The 23,318-nt window shown below is 37.6% G+C and overlaps 1 protein-coding gene across 1 annotated transcript in view; it reads left to right on the top strand.

The window, feature by feature from the left end:
- ALG13 (ALG13 UDP-N-acetylglucosaminyltransferase subunit) overlaps positions 1–23,318 on the top strand; it is an 88,465-nt gene that overhangs the window by 38,995 nt on the left and 26,152 nt on the right. The window contains 13 exon segments of the mRNA XM_045537670.1: positions 720–882; positions 2,536–2,611; positions 3,622–3,730; positions 4,820–4,884; positions 5,181–5,281; positions 6,695–6,825; positions 7,976–8,222; positions 8,671–8,784; positions 8,958–9,114; positions 9,542–9,659; positions 12,645–12,677; positions 12,780–12,835; positions 17,961–18,126. Coding sequence (XP_045393626.1) covers positions 720–882; positions 2,536–2,611; positions 3,622–3,730; positions 4,820–4,884; positions 5,181–5,281; positions 6,695–6,825; positions 7,976–8,222; positions 8,671–8,784; positions 8,958–9,114; positions 9,542–9,659; positions 12,645–12,677; positions 12,780–12,835; positions 17,961–18,126 — 1,536 coding nt within the window.

The following is a 23,318-nucleotide window of genomic DNA, read 5'->3' on the forward strand; positions in this document are numbered from 1 at the left end:
GGTCTACTTTTAGTTTTTTGAGACATCTCCATACTACTTTCTGTAGAGGTTGTACTAGTTTGCACTCCTACCAACAGTGTTCAAGTGTTCCTTTCTCTCCGCATCCAAGACAGCATCTGTTAATGGGACCTGATTAAGTTAAAAAGCTTTTGCACAGGCAAGGAAATAATCAATAGAGTGAATAGACAACCTACAGAATGGGAGAAAATATTTGCATGCTGTATACATCCAATAAAGGGCTAATAACCAGCATCTACAAAGAACTGAAGCAAATCAGCAAGAAAACATCAAACAACCCCATTAAAAAGTGGGCAAAAGACATGAACAGAAGCTTTTCAAAAGAAGGTAGACTAATGGTCAATAAACATATGAAAAAATGCTCAGTGTCTGTCATCATCAGGGCAATGCAAATCAAAACCACAGTGAGATATCACCTAACTACAGTGAGAATGGCTTTTATCAAAAAGTCCCAAAACAACAGATGTTTGGATGTGGAGAGAAACGAACACTTACTTATACCCTATTGGTGGGACTGCAAACTAGTACAGCCTCTATGGAAAGTAGTATGTTACCTGTCTTTAATTTGGGAGACCTACCATAAATAGGCCTTTTAAAATCCTCGTACCCACCGAATATGTATGTTAGGTTACTGCTATTTTCACATTGTTATAAAAAAATCTTATTTTGATAATCGGAATTTTGTCTGTTTTTTCCTTCAGCTGTGTTATATGAAATTCTCTATAAAGATGTATTTGTTGTGGATGAAGAAGTGTTGAAAACTGCAGTTGAATTGTTTCGAAGTAGTTCTAAGAAGAATAGAAATAATGCTCTAACTGGAAGAGAGGATGCCCATGTTGATGACAAGGATTCAACTCAGGATAGGTAATAAAGGGGGTGTCAATTATAATTATATTTCATATTTCTGTACATAATTTGAAAGTAGAAGGGGCCTGGCAAGCTCATGATTTAGATTACATATTCACACATACACATGTTAGGGTTATATATATAATATTTTTTAATGGGAGGAGAGTTTTACCAAAAAGAATATATCGTGAGATACCCAGATTTTGGTCATTTTTTTCAAGGCACAGTCTGTTTTTTATTGCTGGAGGAGACTTTAGAGCTATCTAATGCTCACACACCTGTAATCCCAGAACTTTGGGAGGTTGAGGCAGGAGGATAGCTGGAGATCCAGGAGTTCAAGACCAGCCTGGGCAACATAGCAAGACCCCATCTTTATTTTAAAATTAAAAAAAAAGGAACTAATGCTGTGTTTCTCAACCTTCAGTTGTATACAAATTACTCACAGTGCTTATTAGAAGACAGATTCCTGGGCTTACCTTCACAAAATTTGAGGTAAGGATAGGGCCAGGAATCTTTTAAACAAGTACACCCAAGTATTCTAATGTAGGTAGGCCACGGACCATACTTTACTGATTCTAAACCAACACCATCATTTACAAAACCAATAACTAATAACTGAGGTTGAGTTGGTTACTTGACACACATCCAGCTAGTAGAAAATCTTTCAGGCTAAGGGGAGTTTTAGGCGCTTTTGGGTGTCTGCCTTGATGTGCACTATGTAGATTGTGTGCCTCTGAGGAAACAGCTATTATTGAACAGATCTAGTTGAAAACTTTGGGTTGGAAATAATAAAGAGGATGTTGTCTTATATTTCTTCCTGATTCCTACTTCTGTCTGGAAATTCAAATAGGTTTGATGCCATTCAGGTGTCACCTTGTGTTTTTGTTTTGCAGTTCTATTTCTTGGATGTTTAATACTGAGAACTTTTTTTTTTGAAAAGGATTTTTTAAAGTTTATTTGGAACTTCAGGGGTGGCAACCCTGTGTCAGGGTAAAAGTTGTATTGTTCTTTACTTGTATTAAGGACTTTAGGTTTATGGAATCTATAGTAGTAGGAAGGCAAGGTGTATTAGTTACCTACTGCTATATATCAATATTACCACAAACTTGGCAGCTTAAAACAACACACTTATCTCACAATTTATGTGGGTTAGGAACCTGGGCATGGGTTAGCTGGATCTTTTGCTCCAAGTCTCACAAGACTGTATTAAAGGTATTGGCTAGGACTGAGTTCTTAATCTGGAGCTCTGACTGGGGAAAGATCCACTTCCCCACTCATAATTCTTGGCAATATTCAGTTCATTCCAGCTGTAGAACTGAGAGCTTCAGTTTTTTGCTGGCAGCTAGCCAGAAGTAACTCTCAGCTCCTTGCTACATTGAATTGGTGGACGTGGCTGTTTGCAAGGGGAGACAGACAAGCAAGATGGGTGAGGCAGGGATCATGGGACCATCTTAAGAGTGTGTCCTCATAGGAGGTATGAAATGTAGGAGGTGATCTGCTAAGTGTATTGCTGCACTTACTTATGAAAAGGAAGATAAATGCAAATTCTAGGATGAAAAAATATGTGCCTCATTTTGAGAACTTAGCTACGTTACCACTAGGTGGTGGTATGGTCATTAGACTTAAGTAACTGGATTTATATAAAATTCTTTAACTTTTTTCAATTAGGATGGAAGTATGGGGTGCCTGCTGCAATGCCGAAAATATACCAGAGGGCTACAGTCAAGGAACAGAAGAGGCAAAGGTTTGATATTTTCTAAGGCAAATAATTTTTATACTCTTGGCTTACAGCATCATAACTTAACGTAGTTATGGTCAGGTGGTCCATTCTAGTTATGTGGGGTGGGGTAAGAGTTGGTCATGTTTTCCTTTGTGGAAGTATTAACCTATTTGAAAATGTAGAATGTGTGCTTAATTTTCTCTGAACTCTTGCTATTATGGAATTTTAGATTTCTCAATACAAACTCTGAACACTTGAGAAATTTCAGAAGCTGTTGTTTTCAAATTAAAGTAATATTGCAAACCTAATATTTAGTTTGTAATCTTCTGACACTAAGGTTGCTTTCTTACATTAAAGAATGTAATGCCTATCCTTATTTTATTCAAAGAAACTGGGTGATAATGCTGGTCTATTAAAGTTGGAGAAATAGAAATTATACTATTGGTGTAGGCCTAAAATCAAGTAGGCCTTCGTGTTGAGGCTAGCTAAATAGGGCAAATACTATTACAACAATCTATGTACACCCGCACTGCTGATAATTTTGGAACAATATTAAATATGGTGACATTCTAGGAAAGCAGAAGAAAGATGATAGTTCCTTTTGAAATTTTAACAGATTTTCACCTAAATGAAGTAAACTTTTCTAGGGGATTTTAGGTTACAAAAACACTTGCATCTCCATGTGCATATGAAGATGATACTTGTTGAATAGTTCTGAATTTTTAATTCTGGTCTGTGTTGAATTGGTTTATATGAGGGTGTGTCCTGAGTTGTTGGCTGTTCTAGATATATTTCCCTTCTGCCATCTAAAACCTTTTAGATTATTTACATTTTACTTCTCTAGTCTCCTGGTTTTTAAAATAACACGGTAAAATTTATTGTGCTGTTTATTTTCTTGTTTTAATAAAGAAGGAAAAGGAGGCATGTGTATAGTTTTAAAAAAAGGAAGAAAAGAACCTTAGTTCTTCCTTCCTCATAGAAGGAAGACTTAAGCTAAGGATGGTGAGTTTGTAGCATGATTATTTTTGTTTTAGTCTCCAGAAAATCCATCAAAGATGCTCTTCCCCTATAAGGTGCTCAAAGCCCTGGATCCAGAAATCTATCGTAATGTAGAATTTGATGTTTGGTTGGACAGCAGAAAAGGTAATGAAATATCAACAGGATATTTTTGAATCCTGACAGATCCAGGAGAATAATTTTGTCAATGTCCTGTTGTGAAAAACAGCCTGGTACTTTTTATTTTGCTCTATAGATGATTAAATCCAAAGGAGGAAACAAATAGGTTTAGAAATGGGGAGGGATCTTTTAGAGTCTGATGTTTATCTGGGGCTTTAACTTTGCAAAGACTGTGTGGTGATAACCTTAAGAGTACCAAAAACCTTTAAGGATGAGAAATAAGCTCATCTTAAATTTAAGCCATTAAGACCACACTCATTGAGAAATGAACAGGTCAGGCCTGTGGACCAATTCTGACCCACCACCTGTTTTTGTGTGGTGTATGAGCTAAGAATGGTCTTCACATTTTTAAATGGCAGAAAAAATTAAAAGAACAATATATTGTGACTCATGAAAATTATATAAGATTCCAATTTCAGTGTTCATAAATAAAGTTTTACAGCAGAGTTTGAGTAGTTCTGACAGTCTGTATGGCCCGTGAAACCTAAAGTATTTACTCTTTGGCTCTTTACAGAAAAAGTTTACCAACCCTTGAAATAGGTAATTAAGTATTTCTCCTTATAAGATATTAATAACTAAGGTAACCAGATGAGGTCTTAAAATTCTGCCTTCAAGATAAGCGTTTAATATTTCACATTCAACTCCTTGAACTTTGGTTAACCTAGATATAATTAACAACCTAGAATGAGGTTAAGACCTCATGTAACACAGTACTTTGTTAAAAGATAATAGGGTGCTTTGAAGAAGCTGCATAGTGTTACTTTCAAATTGTGCCTTTATTAGTGTTTTGACCAACTCTAAGATTACAAACTCCCAATTTCCACCTATTTGTTTTTTTAAAGCACAAAATTACTCTGGCAGGTCTCTTTAAGTTGACTATAGAAATAACCCATCAAGAGTGATAGAATGGCCCTTTGGGACTTTCCCCCTAGATTTTCACTTATAGTGGTAGTACTGTCAAAGGCACTATGGTCAAGGTAAATTAGGAAATTAAGTATTATAAAATAGGAAAGGAACAAGTTCAGTTGAGCTTGAATGTTCATTTTCTTTTAATAGAACTTCAAAAATCTGATTTCATGGAGTATGCTGGGAGACAGTACTATTTGGGAGACAAGTGTCAGGTTAGTTCCTTCTTTAAAGAATCAGTAATCTCCAAGATTGTGCTTTTGGTCATTAATATGTGTTGAGTACGACTTATTTACAAAGTAGTAGAAAAATGTTTTTTTAATTGTTTGTGTTAAATTTTAATTATAAACTTCTGTGATTAAAATAAGGCTCTTTCATTACATGCTGCCTCCATTGACTGAGACTTCCAATGTTGATATCAGTTACTTTAAAAAGTAGATAACTGAACTCCATTTGGGGAAAAGCGATATTTTGTTTGGCAGAAGTTGAGACTTGATGTATTCTCTTTCAGGTTCGCTTGGAATCAGGGGGAAGATACTATAATGCTCATATTCAGGAAGTTGGAAATGAGAACAATTCAGTAAAAGTTTTCATTGAAGAACTGGCAGAAAAGTAAGAATATAATAATTTGTTGAATCACTAAGGTCTTTGGCTCCTGGTGCCTTTTTGCAATATAAAATTGATAATTATTAGGATGTTAGTAAGAGAACCAGGGTTATATCTGTTAGGGGTGGAGAACCTGTGGTTGGGGCCATAGGTGGCCTTCTGGATCCTTGAGTGTGGCCTTTTGACTGAATAAAAATTTTACAGAACAAATCCTTTTAATAACTTCATTAGTTTCCAAATTTTAGGCACTAGCCAGCTTATTAGAAATGTTAAATTTAAGAACAACAGAATTCTGATACAAAACTGTTCCTAGTAATTGGAAAGGTGGTTTGCTAAATGAGCCCCTGCCAATAGCAAGATAAGTTAGTCTAGTCCTTTTCAAACTTTACCATGCATCAGAATTACCTGGAGAGCTTGTGAAAACAGAGATTAATGATCCAAATCTCAAAAGTTTCTGATTCAGTAAGTCTGGGGTGGGGCCCAAGAATTTGAATTTCTAACAAGCTTCCAGGTGATGCTAATGCTGTTGGTCCACTTTGAGAACCATTAAATGAGGCTATGCTGCCCTAACGACCAAAAAAAAAAAAAAAATCTAAGCAGCTTAAAACAATAAAATTCCTTTCTCCCTCATTTAGCATGCCCATAGTGGGTCCGCATAGGGGACCCAGGCCAAAAGAGGCTCTATTTTAACACACACTTCCATGATCACAGGCAGGGGGGAAAAAGGAGAACATGACAAACCACTTGCTGGATCTTAAAACATCTCACATTTTATTGGCCAAAATGGTTTACATAGCCAAACCTGATGTTAATGGGGTGGGGAAATAACAATCCTCCTCTAAGGAAGGGCAGCAAATATTTATGAATTAATACAGTCTACCACAGGCTTTCTTCCAGAATGTGGTAGGTACTACAAACAGCTATGAAATTGTGCAAACTACTCTTAGTTTTCCTTCTCTCCCCTCCCTTCCCCTCCCCTCCCTTCCCTTTTTTTTTTTTTTTTGAGACAGAGTCTTACTCTGTTGCCCGGGCTAACGTGCCATGGTGTCAGCCTAGTTCACAGCAATCTCAAACTCCTGGGCTTGAGCAATCTTTTTGCCTCAGCCTCCTGAGTAGTTGGGACTACAGGCATGCGCCACCATGCCCGGCTAATTTTTTCTATATATTTTCCAGCTAATTTCTTTCTACTTTTAGTAGATGCGGGGTCTCGCTGTTGCTCAGGCTCGTTTCAAACTCCTGAGCTTAAGCAAGCAATCTTCCCGCCTCGGCCTCCCAAAGTGAACTTAAACAGGAAAGCTAGTGTTAACAGGTTTAAATAGAATACACTTGAAAATGAAGTAGAAGAGGTGGGATGTGTGTATCAAAGGAGAGTTAAGTCTGTGTTGCAATGACTTCATGGTGATACTTTTAACTTTTAAGGCATCTTGTTCCACTGGCTAACTTAAAACCAGTTACCCAAGTGGCACCTGTTCCTCCTGCCTGGAATGCTGTGCCTAGTCGGAAAGGAAGAGGTTACCAGAAAATGCCTGGGGCCTATGTCCCAGAAATAGGTTTGTATGCTAAAGTTTTTTATTATTCTTTTAGTTTTTCCTTCTTGTAGCCCCTTTTACTTACCTACATTGTACCTTTTTTTAAAGGTATATTATATATCTTGTTCTAGAGTACGGTTACTCAACTTTAGCATTACTGATAATTGGATGGATAATACTTCATTGTGTGTGGGGGAAGAGCTTCCTGTGTGTTGTAGGATGCTTAGCAACATCCCTGGTTTCTACCCACTAGATGCCAGTAGCACCTTCTGCCTAGTTGTGACAATCAAAAATGTTTTCAAACATTGTCAAATGTACCTTGAGGGAAGAAAGGGCAGAATTGTCCTGGTTGAGAACCACTGTTCTAGGGGACTTAAGCACTCATATGTGGGAGCTAAAAACAAAATCGATCTCATGGGGAGAGAGAGTGTAGAAAGGTGGTTACCAGAGGCTCAGAAAGAGTAACGAGGAGCGGGAAATAGAGAGGGGTTGGTTAATGAGTACAAAAATACAGTTAGAAGGAGTAAGATCTAGTGTTTGATAGCACGATAGGGCAACTATAGTTAATAATTTATTGTATATTTCAAAATAACAGAATGGATTTGGAATGTTCCTGACACTAACTAATGGTAACTGTTTGAGATGATAATTACCCTGGTTTGATTATTAAACATTGTATGCTTGTGTCAAAATATCACATGTACCCCATAAATATGTATAATAATTATAAACATAAAAATTAAAAATAAAATAATTTTTAAAAGCTTTAAGGTATAGATTTTAGACTCTAATATTTGAGGGAGAAATATTTCTTAAAGAACTAGGAAAATACCTCATAGAAGTAGCCAGAGATATTAACAGGTATAATTTCTTAGAGAATAGTAACGTAGGTGACTGGATGATTCAATGTTTTAATGACCTATTCTAAACTGCCTCTACTGAAGATAGTGCTGAGGTACTCATTGATACAGAAATTACCTGCTGGTTTTGCGCTACCAAATGAAAGATCTAGTACATCCTTGAAAAATACAAAAATTCCCATCTTATATTTATTTGGTTTCTTCCTAAGAAAAGCTCTGAAAGTTTAAGGCAGTGTAGGATTGGGGGTGGGGTGATCACTGAACCTTTTGCTTTGGTTGTGAAGCTTATTTGCTACTTCTTTGTCTAAAAGCTATGTCAGAGATGGATGTGAAGCAGCGGAAGAAGATGTTCAAGAAACTTCGAGGGAGAGACTTTTGTATAAATACGGCTTACAACAGGGGAGACTCCTTTCTCCCACCCAGGCTTCAGCACAGTGTGTATTATGGGCATGATCCTCCAATGCACTACTCACAGACAACTGGCAACATTATGTCTAGTGAACATTTTTATCCTCAACGTTCATCTCAGAGACAAAGTCGGGGATGTGGGATGCCCAGGTGAGATATAACTGACTTTCAAGATAATGTATGTCTCTCTTTAGTTCTTGGAAATAATTCCTGGCCAGAATTACAATAGAATTGAGAAACATCGTAATAGTTTAGATTTCTTTTATAACTTATGCCTAAAGGGAATATAAAGGAGACAACTGAGGTATACTTAAATTCTTGTGAAATGAATTAATTGGCAGAATTGTGTTCTCATAGTCTAGGAAAATATGAAGCAGTTGAAGAGATGCTAGAAGACAGAATGCCATCAAGATGAATGTCCATGTGATATATGGCACTGTGTCCATTAATAATGGATAGCTCTAATGCTAGTATGGGGAAGATCAAAGCTCTTTCTAATGGGATGTTTTTACAAAGGTGTATTAATTCTGTTTAACCACAGAGGCTGGTCATTCAAGCACTAGTAAAGAGTTCTGTTTTTCTTTTCCTTTATTGTTAGGGATTCATCTCGTTTTATAAACAGGCAAAACGTGGCGGGTCCTAAAATTGGTTATTACCCTGGGCCAGGTAAAAGATGCTGCCAGAGCTATGATAATTTCTCCTATAGATCTCGGTAAGTATTGTGTTGAAAGTCAGAGAAAATGGATAAGTCTGGTTTCATTGCTGAGTACTGGTTTTTAAAAAAATGTCAACTTTGTGATGCTTGAACTATATTATTTAGAAATTAGAAACAAGTTATTACATTTTATCATTTTTTCTCTTTTTTTATTCTCCAAACTACTTAAGTTCCTTTAGACGTAGTCACCGCCAGATGCATTGTATGAATAAGGAGTGTCAGTATGGCTTTGCCCCAGAGAATGGACAGATGCCCAGGGGTTTGGAAGAAACTATTACTTTTTATGAAGTTGAAGAAGGGGATGGGACTGCTTATCCAACTTTACCTGTGAGTGGGTCAAAGCTTTACTCAAAAAAGCTATTTATTTTTTTTCTTTTCTTCTCTTTTTTCTCTTCTCTTCTGTTCCTTTCTCTTCTCTTTTTTAGTAAAGGCAATGTGGATAAACTTTAGATTTTGCATGAACAACCAAATCTCTTTCTGGAAAATGGGAGAATTTTTCCAGATGTTCCTAGAAAAAGGAGTAGAGGGAGACAAATCTTGCCTGTATATTATGGGCTAATATTTTCTGCTTTCTTAATTATTCACATTTTATTCTAAAGTACATTTAAAGCATTTAATTACAATGTTCTCATACCACAGCAATTCACATTGTTAGGCTATTTTTTTTAACTGACTTTCAAAACATTCCTCTAGCTTTTTTTATTTTTCTGACTATCTAGGGATAACTGCATGTATGTATGTCTCTTTGGCACAGAATGGAGGTCCCCCTACAATGGTTCCTGTTGCTTCGGGATACTGTGTTGCAAGGCGGGGACGTGGCTCAGGCAAACAAACTTTGAATTCAGAGGAGAACAATGGCCAGAGTGACAATGGTGAGTGAATTACAGTTAAATATTTTTAAAAAGATGATTCTTGTGGCATTAGCACATCAGGGCTGTGAAGTAGACCAAAGCTTTAGTTTTGGGGTTTCATCCTGTTCCAGTAGCTTAGTTTTGAAAGAGTTATAAGTTCTCATCTCAGAGCCTGCTAGGTTTTTGAAGATGTCCTGATGTTTCTCTGAAGAATAGACTCCTATTTCAGTAGGCCATTACATTATTATAAGTTATTTTCAGCTATGTGCATAGGTCTTTCGTGAGTTTTGATTTGGTGAGATGTCAATATGGAAAACACGTATTCCTTATTACTAAGGCACTATTCATAGTTGTCCTCACCATTTGTGTAACTACTTTACCCTTTTCATGTGACTAGCTATTAAATAAGACTGCTATGAAATAACACCTTTATCCACAGATGTCTACTTGATCTATAAACATTTTTATGTTTATTTATAAACATATTTTATTCCTTTGTGTTATCCATTCTAAGTAATTATAATTATAGTCCTTGCTGTATCCCTCTGAGGAATGTGTATCCCTATTTTATATATGAGGAAATTGAGGCTCAAAAGGTAAATGACATGGCCAAGGTCATATTCTTGGTTAATGGCAGAGATATAATTGTTTTGTAACAGCTTTGAGATATAATATACATACCATACAATTCACCCATTTAAAGTGTACAGAGTTACATAACCATCACCACAATTAATATTATTATATTTTAAATCACCCTAGGCAGAAACCTTGTGCCCATTAGCAGTCACTCCCCATTTCCTCCAACACTACTGCCCCCAGTCCTTGGCAACTACCAGTCTGTCTTCTGTCTCCATGTATTTGCCTATTCTGGACATTTCATATAAATGGAATCATATAATATGTGGTTTTTTGTGACCAACCGGCAGAGATGGATTTTGAACTTGGATTTGTCTGACCGTAAAGCCTGTATATACATACACACACACACTCTCACTCTCTCTCTCTCTCCACAGTCATTGCCATTTTACTGTTTTTTTAAATTAGATTAATGTTTTTTCCAAAATATTAAGGGGGTACAAATGTTTTTGTTACATGGATACCTTGTATAATGCTTAAATGATACTTTATATGCCTACTGAAACAATTCTGGAGGATTGGGTGGCTGAAGGAGGTGTGAGGCATTCTGAATAACTTAATAAATTCTTTTTGTTATTTATGTGGAAAAAAAATCCATATTTCTAGGAATTTAATGAGAAGAAAAATCTAGTACCAGAATGATCTGTGAAAACTTTGTGCATGCATGTGCTTAAGGACACTCATTCTCTGCTCTTAGATGATCCTTTCGGCCCTGTAATTTCAGATGTACTACTCACCTGTAGTGGCATATTTGAAATAACCAAATCTTTGTTCTCACCTAAAATCCTGCTGTCTGAAGGAGTTGCATGTATACATGGTTGATAAAGTGGTACGTTTAAGAATCAAATCCATTATTTCTTACAGCTGAGTAATACTCCGTGGTATACATATACCACATTTTACTAATCCACTCATGTATTGATTGGCATTTGGGTTGTTTCCACATCTTTGCAATTGTGAATTGTGCTGCTGTAAACATTCGGGTGCAGATGTCTTTGTAATAGAATGTCTTTTGTTCTTTTGGGTAGATGCCCAATAATGGGATTGCTGGGTCGAATGGTAGGTCTACTTGAATCTGTTTAAGGTATCTCCATATTGCTTTCCACAGGGGTTGCGCTAGTTTGCAGTCCTACTAGCAGTGTATGAGTGTTCCTGTCTCTCTGCATCCACGCCAACATGTATTGTTTTAGGACTTTTTGGTAAAGGCCATTCTATAAGCACCACATGTACTCACCAGCAAATTGGTTTCCCTGATTATCACCTAAGTGCACATTTGGGAATAACACCAATTGGGGGTTGGACAGATGTGGGGGGTGGGGGGAGGGGATGGGTGTATACCTACATAATGAGTGCGATGCGCACTGTCTGGGGAATGGACATGCTTGAAGCTCTGACTCGGGGGGATGGGGGGGCATGGGCAATATATATAACCTGAACTTTTGTACCCCCATAATAAGCTGAAAAAAAAAATCCAGTGGAAGAGAGTAGGGGGATTTCGAAGTAAAAAGAAGATCATCTATGAGCTACAGTTTTTTAAATTTTTTACCATAGGTTCACTATACAATTCTACTTTTGTATATGTTTGAAATTTTTCATAACAAACATTCTTTAAACTGAAAAAAAAAAAAAGAATCAAATCCAGTTTAGACCTGTGGGGTTTTACTTGGTGGAAAACTATCCAATTGAAGATTGAGTTTCTCTGCATTTCAATGGCACAGAATCTTAAAAGTACTTCAGTCTACTGAGCTATCACTTGAGGATGAACTGGCTAAACATGTAGTACTTCCATGAAACAGGCTGAAAAACAGATGAGGTGTGATATATTCCTTTAAGGAAACAAGGGGGTTATATTCAGATTACTTTATATAGTCATCATTGAAAGCTTATATATCTTAAGCACCGTACTAAGTTCTTTTCACTTCTGTTAACCCTCCTTAAAACTCTTATGAGCTAGATAATCTTATCTCACTTGACAGTGAGGAAATTGAGGCACAAAAGATGAAATAACTTGCCTAAAGTCATGTGGTTAATCAGGATTCAGATCTAGGCAGTCGTTGCTCCAAAGCCTATGTACTTAATCACCACACTGTGCTGCCTTACTGGAAAAATTGAATGCAGCTGAGTTTTCACCGCTGCCTGACCTCTAAGAGCTAAGGGAATTTTCACAGGAGAAATTTGTACTGTTTACAGCTAATCTCTGGCTTCAATATCTGTTGACTAGTATGAAAGCTCAAATCACCTTCTAGGATGTATACATTTTAGTTTTGAACATACATCCATAAAACTTGAGAAACAGCAAATGCTGGCCATTTGGCTCTGCTGAGCTAAAATGACCTGTGTAAACATACTTCTGTCTTTTTGTTCTAGGGGAATATCATGAAGAATATCTTTATGGTTCAGGTCAGTGAGATCGAGATACAATCTGACATTTATAATTGTTTATGGAATTTCAAACTATAAAATAATGCTGATTTTTAACTTTACTTTGGCTATATCCTCTAGAGCCAGACTATGAAACTTCAGGTGTTTATAGCACAACTGCATCTACAGCAAACTTGGTAGGTATTTAATAATAGCAAACACTTATAGCTCCTACTGTGTACTAGGACACTGTTCTAAGAGGTATACATACAAATATATTTAAATCAGAACAACTATATGAAACAATTGGTATCATTCTCATTTTTAGATGAAGAAATTAAGACACAGAAATAAACTCACCCAAAATCATACCCCTTTTCTGAAATTTATTTAGAGATATTCCTAATATGTATGTATTGGTGTAAGAGGAAATTCTTGCATTGGCACTAACAATCTTTTAGAGAGCTTTATTATTTTTGTATCAGCCAGAATGAGCCATAAACCTCACTCAATATAATAATTTGTTTCTTTGTTATGCTACATATCCAGTGGAGGTCTGTAGGAGGGCTGGCTTGGGGGCTCAGGCTGATGGCTCCATCCATGATTGCCAAGGCAGGAAATAAAAGGTAGTACAGGGTGCACTGGCTCTTACAGCTTCCACCAGGGATGACCCATGTCGCTTTCTTTTCCATTTCATTTGCAGGAGCAGGGCCCACTGAAAAGTCTTAACTTCTTCTGTGCCTGGAAGGCAAAAGTCAGAAACATTTTAACAGCACCAAGAACTACAACATGCAACTTGTTTTCCCTCCCATAGGCAAATACTTGCTTCTACTCCAAAGGAGGCAACCTAAGAGTCCCTTTGAGTGTAATCAGACTCAAAGCCCTGGATTTTGGGGTAACATGTAGCACTGTTTATATTGGGTCCAGATGTGGCTTATATTGATCTTGAAGCCTAAAACCAAGAATACAAAGTTTTTTTTACACCATTACCCTTCTCATTTACAATGGTGGAGCAGGGACTGAAAAATTTCAGTAAAACTTCATACTCAGAAAGGGGGAAAACAGGAAAAACAAAATTACTGGCCTGTAGAAAGTCTGAGATCTTTATAATGGGTAGTCATTGTAAAGACCCCCAGCATATGCATGGGGATTGTTCCTTGGAGGAACTCTCTGGTTCATTGTTTTCTGGGGCTCTTGGTTACTCCAAGGCCCTTTTTGCCTTGGCAATCTTTGAAGTGGGCATTGGAGAATAATTCATCCTTGGCAACTGAGCAGCTTTTTCAGCCTGCTACTTACTCGTAGAAGATTAGGGCCACAGGGGTCCTTTCATCTCAGTTGAATGGTTTTAGTTCTGGCTTATGATTTCTTTGGCTGTGTGATTAATTTATTCTTCCTCTCTGTTTTCTGTTAGTTTCATGTACCAGTAATCATACTGACAATTCTTTTTTGTTGATGTACCACTTTAATTTGCTATAATTCTTGGCTTTTTTATCCCTATGTTTCTTTCTACTTGATTGCAGACACCTTGAGCTTATCAGGCATTGATGGAATAGCCATACATTTTGGATACTTTTCCATGAGCCATTTTGTCCAAGTGCAGGGATTTACTGGGTGTTACATCCTTAGTTGAACTCTTACTTTGAGACATCTTAATGCACTCAGATTTTAACAATGTTTGGATTCTTGCTCAGAGGCCGAATTTTAACTGGTTTTTGTTGTTCAAAGCATCTATCGGTTTTACCTTTTACTATTTTAGGGTTGAAGCGGTTGCCTCTTTAGCCCTATGAGACCCTGTATGCAAGGACTCTCTATTCCCTTTCATTCCTGCTTGAAAACTGCTAATTATTTTCTACACGTATTTGTCTTAAAATACCTTGCTCTAAACTCTGCCAAAGTAATCAAAACACAATACCAACATTCTTTCTTCTAAACTGCTTCTCCTAAGAGCTACATACTTATAATCTCCTCCTAACTTAGGTTTTCCTTATCGCAGCACCCTACTTCTAGTTACCAATATCTGTTTTAGTCAAGCTAGGTTATGCTGCAGTAACAACTCCCCCAAATCTCTGTGGCTTAATGCAGGCAAAGTTGCTCTTGCTAATGTTGTATGTACAATGTAGGTTGGTAGCAGGCCCCTGTTGATCAGTCACTTAGGGGCCAGGCTGATGGACACATACTTTCCCAATCATCTCAGCAGGGCAAAAGATACAGAAATTGAACACTGACTCTTAACGTTTCTGCTTATATTTCATTGGCCAAACAAGTAACATGGCAATACCTAACTTTAGATGGGGCTGGGAAAGGCAATCCTACCATGAACTGGAATAGTTATAAAGAACTTGAATAATTACCCTCCATTCTCTAATTATAATTAATCTTAACTTCATGTACTAAATTTTTGTTGTTATTGTTTAGGCTATAAATCTTATGGAGAAGAAAACTCTGTAATTTTCTTCCCCTTTCCCCCTTCTAGAGTCTCCCTCTCTCCCACCATTGCTATTCATATGTCATGTGCTTTTTATATTACCTCTGGAAATAGCCATCCAAGTGAAAAGGCAAGTAAAAGTCTCACCATTGGGGGATGGCAAGAGTAAACACTAGTTCTTTCTGTCCCTTTAATTTCATTTGCCACGTGTCCCTTTTTGCTCTGAATTTACTTAATCGTATACCCCTAATAGCTTTCAGTCTCTTCATGATATGCTTCACTCTCACCCTCCAGTCACCAAATCCATAGTAAATTTCTAAGTGATTTTTTTTTTACAGCATTCTGTTAGGGGGAGGGCCAATGTAGGACTTGAATAAAAATTTCCAGGCATAGACCCTTCTAAGAAACCATAAACATTTATTCCTACTTCTTATTTCCATGCCCAACACTCAACTAAATCCTTCTCTAGAATTGTTTAGCATTCACACAGGATCTTCTGAGCTAGGGCAAATGTTTACTTTTTGACAAGTACTTTGGCTATACTTGAACACAAACTTTGGAAATATACAATCTTAGGTCCATGTTAAGTGGGCTCATCTTTTCACAGTGTAGGGTTCCTCTTATTGTTCCCTGTGATCATTTACCATTTCTCTCTGTTTTTACCAGTATTGTCAGTCTGCTGCTAGAGCTTTTGCTACCATGACACTCTGTCATGCATAAGTCTGAGCCTTTCAAAATCATTACTTTCATAAAGATAAGGTTTTGAGCCAGAGGAGAATAGTGTTTGGGTCCAACTACATCTGTTAGATCCTGCTTTGATAGGATGCAGCTGAATAACAGGTTAACTCTTGTCCCAAGATACGTCTCCAGATAGAATGCTTTTTTTTTTTTTTAAAGCAAAACTATTGTTGATCCTACTGCATTTGAAGCTTTTAAGTCAAGAAAGGCCACTGAGAAAGTGTTTAAATTTCAATTCTTAGTTACATTTTGGTATCTGCATTGGGACTAGAGTTGGATGTGATGAGGATCTCTCTAGATAGTTAACAGTCACCTAAATCAGATGCTATTGTGATACTTTTTGGAACATTGTCTTAGTAGTCACTTCCAAATTTGAATTATTTCAGGTCAGATGACTTTCGTTTAGTTTTAGGAGATGTTGAAACAAAGCAGATCTTTTATTGATGTGTTGTTTTGTTTCTTGCTTTCCTCTATTTAACTATATTTCTATATTCATTAAAGTCTCTTAAGGACAGAAAATCATGTTCTATGTCTCATCAGGACACAGTTACCTCATACAACTACCCCCAGAACATAATCTTCATGGTGTTATCAAGCAGTCAGTTACAGTGGTCTGAATAGAGAAAAATGAATTTTCTTTTACCTTCATCATACTTCAAAGCAGCTGCTTGTGTTCCTTTAAGTATTATTATATCTTGTGGTATCTGGCACAGTGATCAGTAAATTCATTCAACAAATTACTGAGCATCTGCTGTGTTCTGGACACTATTCTATATGCTGGCCTTGGACTATTCATAATCTGCTTTGAACCTCTTAGGGTATAATGAGTGAGTTAATAATTACCTGTTAAGTCTGGCTTATTTACTGAAACTTAAAGCTCTCCTGTAGAATGAGGAGTCAGCATAAAAAAGGTAGCTGAAATCATAGAAGTGAATAACATCATTCTGGGAAAAGGAAGAGATTGGGAAGAGCATCTAGAACAGAACCAGTTGATCACCACATTTTAGAGAATAGATAGAGAAGAAACAGGCAGGAAGGGAGGAAAAAGCAGGAGAGTGGAATGTTATGGAAACCCCAGGAAGAGAATGTTTCAAGGAGCAGTCAAGTGTCAGTTGCTGCCAAAAAGTCAAGCAATGTAAGGATTAACAAGAATCTACTAGGATTTGTTGCCATAGAGACCACTGGTGACCTTGGAAATGGAGTTTCAGAGGGGGTATCGGCCACAGTGCAGTAGGTGATAAGGAAGTGGAAACTGCCATTAAGGACAGTGTGCTCAAGAAGAGGAGTCTGGGCTGGGCGCCGTGGCCTAATGCCTGTAATCCTAGCACTCTGGGAGGCCGAGGCAGGTGGACAGTTTGAGCTCAGGAGTTTGAGACCAGCCTGAGCAAGAGTGAGACCCCCGTCTCTACTAAAAATAGAAAGAAATTAGCTGGATAACTAAAATAGAATAAAAAAATTACCCGGGCATGGTGGCGCATGCCTGTAGTCCCAGCTACTCGGAAGGCTGAGGCAGGAGGATTACTTGAGCCCAGGAGTTTGAGGTTGCTGTGAGCTAGGCTAATGCCACGGCACTCTAGCCTGGGCAACAGAGTGAGACTCGGTCTCAAACAAACAAAAAAAAAGAGTCTGTTACTATTTATTGTATAGCTGTCTGCACAGCCCTATACTGGGTGCTAAAGGGAAGTAGTCTGTACTCTTGAGCTGTGGCATAAGCAGGAAAAAAATTTCAGTTTCATGAAGTTACAAAAAATGCAAAGCAGATGTATGCTTGTGTGGGGAAATATATATGCATGTATGTAAAAAGGAATGTAACAAATCTCTAGAATAATGTGCAGGAAACCCAGAGGTTACCTGTTCAGGGAGAGGGCAACTAGGCTGATGGAGGACCAGGGGTAGGAGAGAAACTTTTCATTGTATACAATATGATACTTGATTTTTAAAATCATATTAATACCTTTTCAGAAAAATGATAAAGCTCTCAAAATCTGGGATCTTCTAAAAGAAATGACCTTTTGTTATAGGGTCTACATAAAGATTGATTTCTCCGTGTAGTAGTTATCAAAACAAAATACTATTTCCTGAAATTGAGGATCAGATAACAGACTAATACTGTTTGAGAAACCAAACTTAGAGTTTTGAACTTTCTTTCATACTTATAGGTGATGGGAAATTCTGCAGCAATTGCAGCTTCCTGTGCCAATAACGTTCCAGCTCCAGTCTTATCTAACTGTGCAACAGCTAATCAAGCTGGTAGTTGCACTTCAGTTTCTTCACAGAATGGTATACAACCTATATTTGTATCTCCACCTACACAAGGCAGGCCAGGTAGGTTGTTAGTGGTTACTTACTTTGGAAGCTTCTTCCTATTCATAAACATGCAAATACAGCAATTCTAGTGATTAGATGTGATTAATTTCTAGAATTAAATATAATCTACTTAAGTATGTCTGCCATTGAAGAATCCATGATGTTTGGGAGTCAGGGTTTCAATTTTTTTCCTAAAATTTGGCTCTAAGATTTTGTACTTATCGCTTTGTTACCCACTGAATTTTTATAGGACTTGTACTAGTTTCTCAGACTTTGAGTTAGGTTTTATTATGTAGGAATTAACAGAAAAGTTTCTTACTTGATAGAATAAATTCCTGAAAAGTTTGTTATAAAATACATTCCTGTGTAATGAATTATTGTCCTGTGAATGTCATAATAAAGAATACAGGTTCTAGAATTTAAGTTACAGTTAGAATTCTGGTTTTACAACTTACTAACTGTAATTTTGGACAAATTATTGAACCTTTCTTTATCTGTGGCTTGGGAGTACTGATAGCACCAACTCATGAAGTGGTTTTAGAATTTCAGTGAGTTAATACAAGTTAAGATTCTCAGCAGAATTTTGAGAAGGTGGTGGCAACAACAGCATTAGCTTTTCAATCTGAGTACCCAAATAAAAATGGAAATAGCAAAACCAAAACCCATAGACATCATCTACAGTAAAACTAGGTGACAAGTTATCCCCATGAACCCCAATATTTAAGCAGGTGGGGACAAACCACCAGTCACAAGACCTACATGCTATCAGTGTATGAGGGAGCAAGAATACAGAAGCATTGAGGGTGCTATCTTATGGACCTCAGAACAGAAGATGCCCAAAAGAGCTAATAAGAATTCACTGGAAAGTGGGGTGGAGAGTTTGGAAGTAGTAGCTAGAACTGGGAAGGGATTTGAGCTCTCTAATGCTAGAAAAGTGCATGAGCCACATGGTAGAAGGCCTGAAGGGCATAGAACAGTTTAGCACCTAAAGACTCTTCAGAAGTGACCTGCCAGGGCTCCTTTTTAAAGATAGTATTCCTGGCCAGGCGCGGTGGCTCACGCCTGTAATCCTAGCACTCTGGGAGGTCGAGGCGGGTGGATTGCTCGAGGTCAGGAGTTGGAGACCAGCCTGAGCAAGAGCGAGACCCCATCTCTACTAAAAATAGAAAGAAATTATCTGGCCAACTAAAATATATATTAAAAAAAAAAATTAGCCGGGCATGGTGGCGCATGCCTGTAGTCCCAGCTACTCGGAAGGCTGAGGCAGTAGGATTGCTTAAGCCCAGGAGTTTGAGGTTGCTGTGAGCTAGGCTGATGCCACGGCACTCACTCTAGCCAGGGCAACAAAGCGACACTCTGTCTTAAAAAAAAAAAAAAAAAAAGACAGTATTCCTCACTGGGGAGAAACTGCTAGGAGTAGAATCAGAATTGATCGGGACAGGGAAAAGAATAAAAGAGCATTAAGGTCAAATGTTATACAAAGATCTCTTTAAAAAAGGAGAATAATATCCCTACAGGCAATGAAAGCATGTTAGGAATGTTCTCACTAAACAGAACTAAATAAAAATGGTTTCAAAATGAACTAAAGACATTAATATTAAAAAGCATTAAAGAATAACGTAAATCAGAATTAGAAAAATTCACATAAGGCAACAAAATTCAGGAAAGAATTAGAAAGGGAAGAAGGTCATTTTGATAAGAAAGATTAAACTGTAATGAGCTTGAACAAATACAAGTTGAGTATCCCTCATTCAAAATGCTTGAGACCACAAGTGTTTCAGATTTGGGGGTTTTTTGATTTTGGAATATTTGCATTATACATTATACTTACTGGTTGAGCATTCTTAATCCAAAAATATGAAATCTAAGATTTTCCAATGAGCATTTCCTTTGAGCATCATGTAGGCACTCAAAAAGTTTTAGAATTGGGAGCACTTGGGATTTCAGTTATTCAGATTAGGCATATTCAACCTGTATGCAAAACAGGTAATGCTTTAAGACAAATAATAAGGACGTAAGAAAGGGAAAACCTAAAATTGAAAAAAATGAAGATAAAGATTCAGAAGTGACATTGAAGTTAGGCAAAGGCGATCAAACACTGATAGAAGTCCCTGAAGAAGAAAACCAAAGCGAGAGAACAGAAAAAATATGAAAAGCTATGATTTAGAAAACTTCACTGAAATTAAAAGAGCTTTAAGAGTACATACTGAAACAGCATGCTGCATGCCTGAGAATATTGACCTGGACCAACCAATACCAGAATATTCTAGTAAAATTACTGAACTTAGAAAGTCTTTTGAGTATCTAGCTAAACGAGTCTATGGAGTATAACAGAAATAATCATTAAACTTTGACAACATTGCTGTACGCTAGAAGATATAGAATATTTTTACCATCACAGGAAGTTGTATTAGACAACAATGTACTAGAGAATGAGCTTTGAATTTTAAACTACCAAAACAGAGACATCAGAGCAAGACCTGGTGATAAATATTAAATACATAGCTACTTGTACAATTAAGACAAAATGAGGGCTGAGAAGTTGAGAATATACTAGATAGTAGCCTTATGTTTGAACAGTTTAAATATAGCTTTTTTTAAAATGATAGAATTGAGAGAACATATACAGAACATGTTTTAGTGCTCTCAATGACATCAGGTTCTTTTATCTAGATACTCAGAGTGTTATTCTGAGATTGTGTAATGTGGAGTAAAATAAATGAGTAACTATCAGATGTTCTAATTTTTATCATTTCCTGTATCCTTGTGAACCAGGATTCTCAGTATGGAAAAGAGGTAATACAGATGTAGCAAAGAGATCACTTCTTGGCCTTTTGGCTAAGATCAAGTGCAGATGTGGCAAAGAGGCCAAGTAAAAACTTTTATAGTCTTGGGTTTGAATCGGAAGTATCAATATGAACTTGAGATGTTTTATCTTTAAATATACATATGTTTCTTAGCTCTGTCCATTGAAACATGTGGAAACAATTAAGTATGTCTAGCACCCAGTTTGTGGTTTTAAAATACCATTTATTGCTTTTAAAAAAAATAAGGATTTGTGGAGAAATGGCGAATTCCTGGTCTGGGCAGGAAATGTTCAAGATAAGCTTGGAATATCTCATTATACCAGATATCAAGGAAGCTATCAAGAGTACTGGGGTCTTGTCATAAGGACTCAGGAGCCATCCTGAAGGGGTTTCCACTGGCCAGAGATAGAACAGTTTGAGCCTTAACAATGACAATTACAATAAATTGGAGCATATCAAAAATGTTAAGTTCCTAATGATATTTTAAGAATTAGTCACCTTAAGAGTACTCTGTGGAAAGCAATATGGAGATACCTTAAACAGATACAAGTAGACCTACCATTTGATCCAGCAATCCCATTATTGGGCATCTACCCAAAAGAACAAAAGACATTCTATAACAAAGATATCTGCACCCGAATGTTTATAGCAGCACAATTCACAATTCCGGAGATGTGGAAACAACCCAAGTGCCCAGCAATACATGAGTGGATCAATAAAATGTGGTATATGTATTGTTAGAGCCAGATTCCCTCGGCCCCGGGAACAGAATGACAGAGTCACTGAGGCTGTAAAAGGCAAAGGAGTTTATTGACTAGTTCGAACTAGGGTCCAAGCCCCGAGCATCAACGCAGTGGTCTCTTTCTATGGGCAGGGACCCCGCGCAGCGGGAGTACAGGTCTTTTATATATATATATATATATATATATTTTTTTTTTAGCTCTTTATCGCAACCAAGCATTAAGCAAGCAAGCCTTGTATACAAAAGCGGACTTTGGCTGTTAGCTATAAGTTAGGCAAGCAGGCCTTGTATACAAAAGCGGACTTTGGCTATTAGCTATAAATTAAGCAAGCAGGCCTTCTATACAAAAGCGGACTTTGGCTATTAGCTATAAATTAAGCAAGCAAGCCTTGTATACAAAAGCGGACTTTGGCTATTAGCTATAAATTAAGCAAGCAGGCCTTGTATACAAAAGCGGACTTTGGCTATTAGCTATAAATTAAGCAAGCCATCACAGAATTAACTAAAATGTTGTTTCAGTCCTGTTCTACATTTTCCCCCCTTTTCTTTGTTTATACGAGCACTCCTGCTCGTATTTGGTTTATGGGCCTCTTATGTCTTTTATTTTTACGCTCTGGTACTGCTGTCGCAAAACCATTAATTGTACAGTGTTAACCCGTTCTTTTACAAAGGCAACCAGCCTATTTAGGATACATGGCCCGAGAGTGAGAATGAGCAGGATTACAATTAGGGGTCCTAGTATAGTGGAAAGCAAAGTAGTTAGTCAAGGGGAGCTATTGAACTATGACTCAAACCGTCCTTCTCTTTGTTCACGCTCACGCTTTTGCTTTGCTAGTCCCTCTCTGACTTTAGCCATAGTATCTCTAACTACTCCAGTGTGGTCAGCGTAAAAGCAGCACTCTTCTCTAAGGGCCGCACATAGCCCTCCTTGTTGGAGGAATACAAGGTCCAGTCCCCTCCGGTTTTGCAGCACCACCTCAGACAGTGAGCTTAGGGACTTTTCTAAAAGGGAGATGGATTTTTCAATTTTGGTTATGTCTTCATCTACGGCAGCCCTTAGATGGTCAAATCCTCTATGTTGCATGGCTAAGGCTGAGATGCCTGTCCCTGCTCCTATTACACCCAGGCCAAAAAGGGTAGCCACGGTTATTGCTGTAAGGGGCTCTCTCCTTTTTTTAGCTAACCTGGCTCTGCCTGTGCCCTTTGTCCATGCATCATATACTATATCTTCTTGATGGTAAATAACCTTAGGGAATATTAACACCTGGACACAGAATTCCTTAGACTTATTAAACATAGACAGGCTAAGACATGGAGTCAGGCCTACTTCAGAACAGAGCCACCACCCATTGAGTGCTGGAACGATCTATTTTGTCTTTATAGTCTGGTTTATCAAAGGGTGGATTTTGGCACAGAACTGTGTATGAGTGGGGGTTACCTTCTCTATATAGATTCCACTCTTGGCAACTACCTGAAGTGTTAGCCCGGGGCCCTTGTGGTCCCATATGCAAGATCCAGGGGCTTCTTTCTCTGAGTAGTTGAAGGGAGCAGTTAATCCAACTGCTTCATAGAAAGGGGGTCTAATATCATAGCATAACCAGCAAGCTGCCGTAGCATTGGGGTCGGAGCGATTTAAAGCCCCATATGTCGCGATCAGCATT

The sequence above is a fragment of the Lemur catta genome, chromosome X (assembly GCF_020740605.2).
Source record: "Lemur catta isolate mLemCat1 chromosome X, mLemCat1.pri, whole genome shotgun sequence".
Lineage (NCBI taxonomy): Eukaryota > Metazoa > Chordata > Mammalia > Primates > Lemuridae > Lemur > Lemur catta.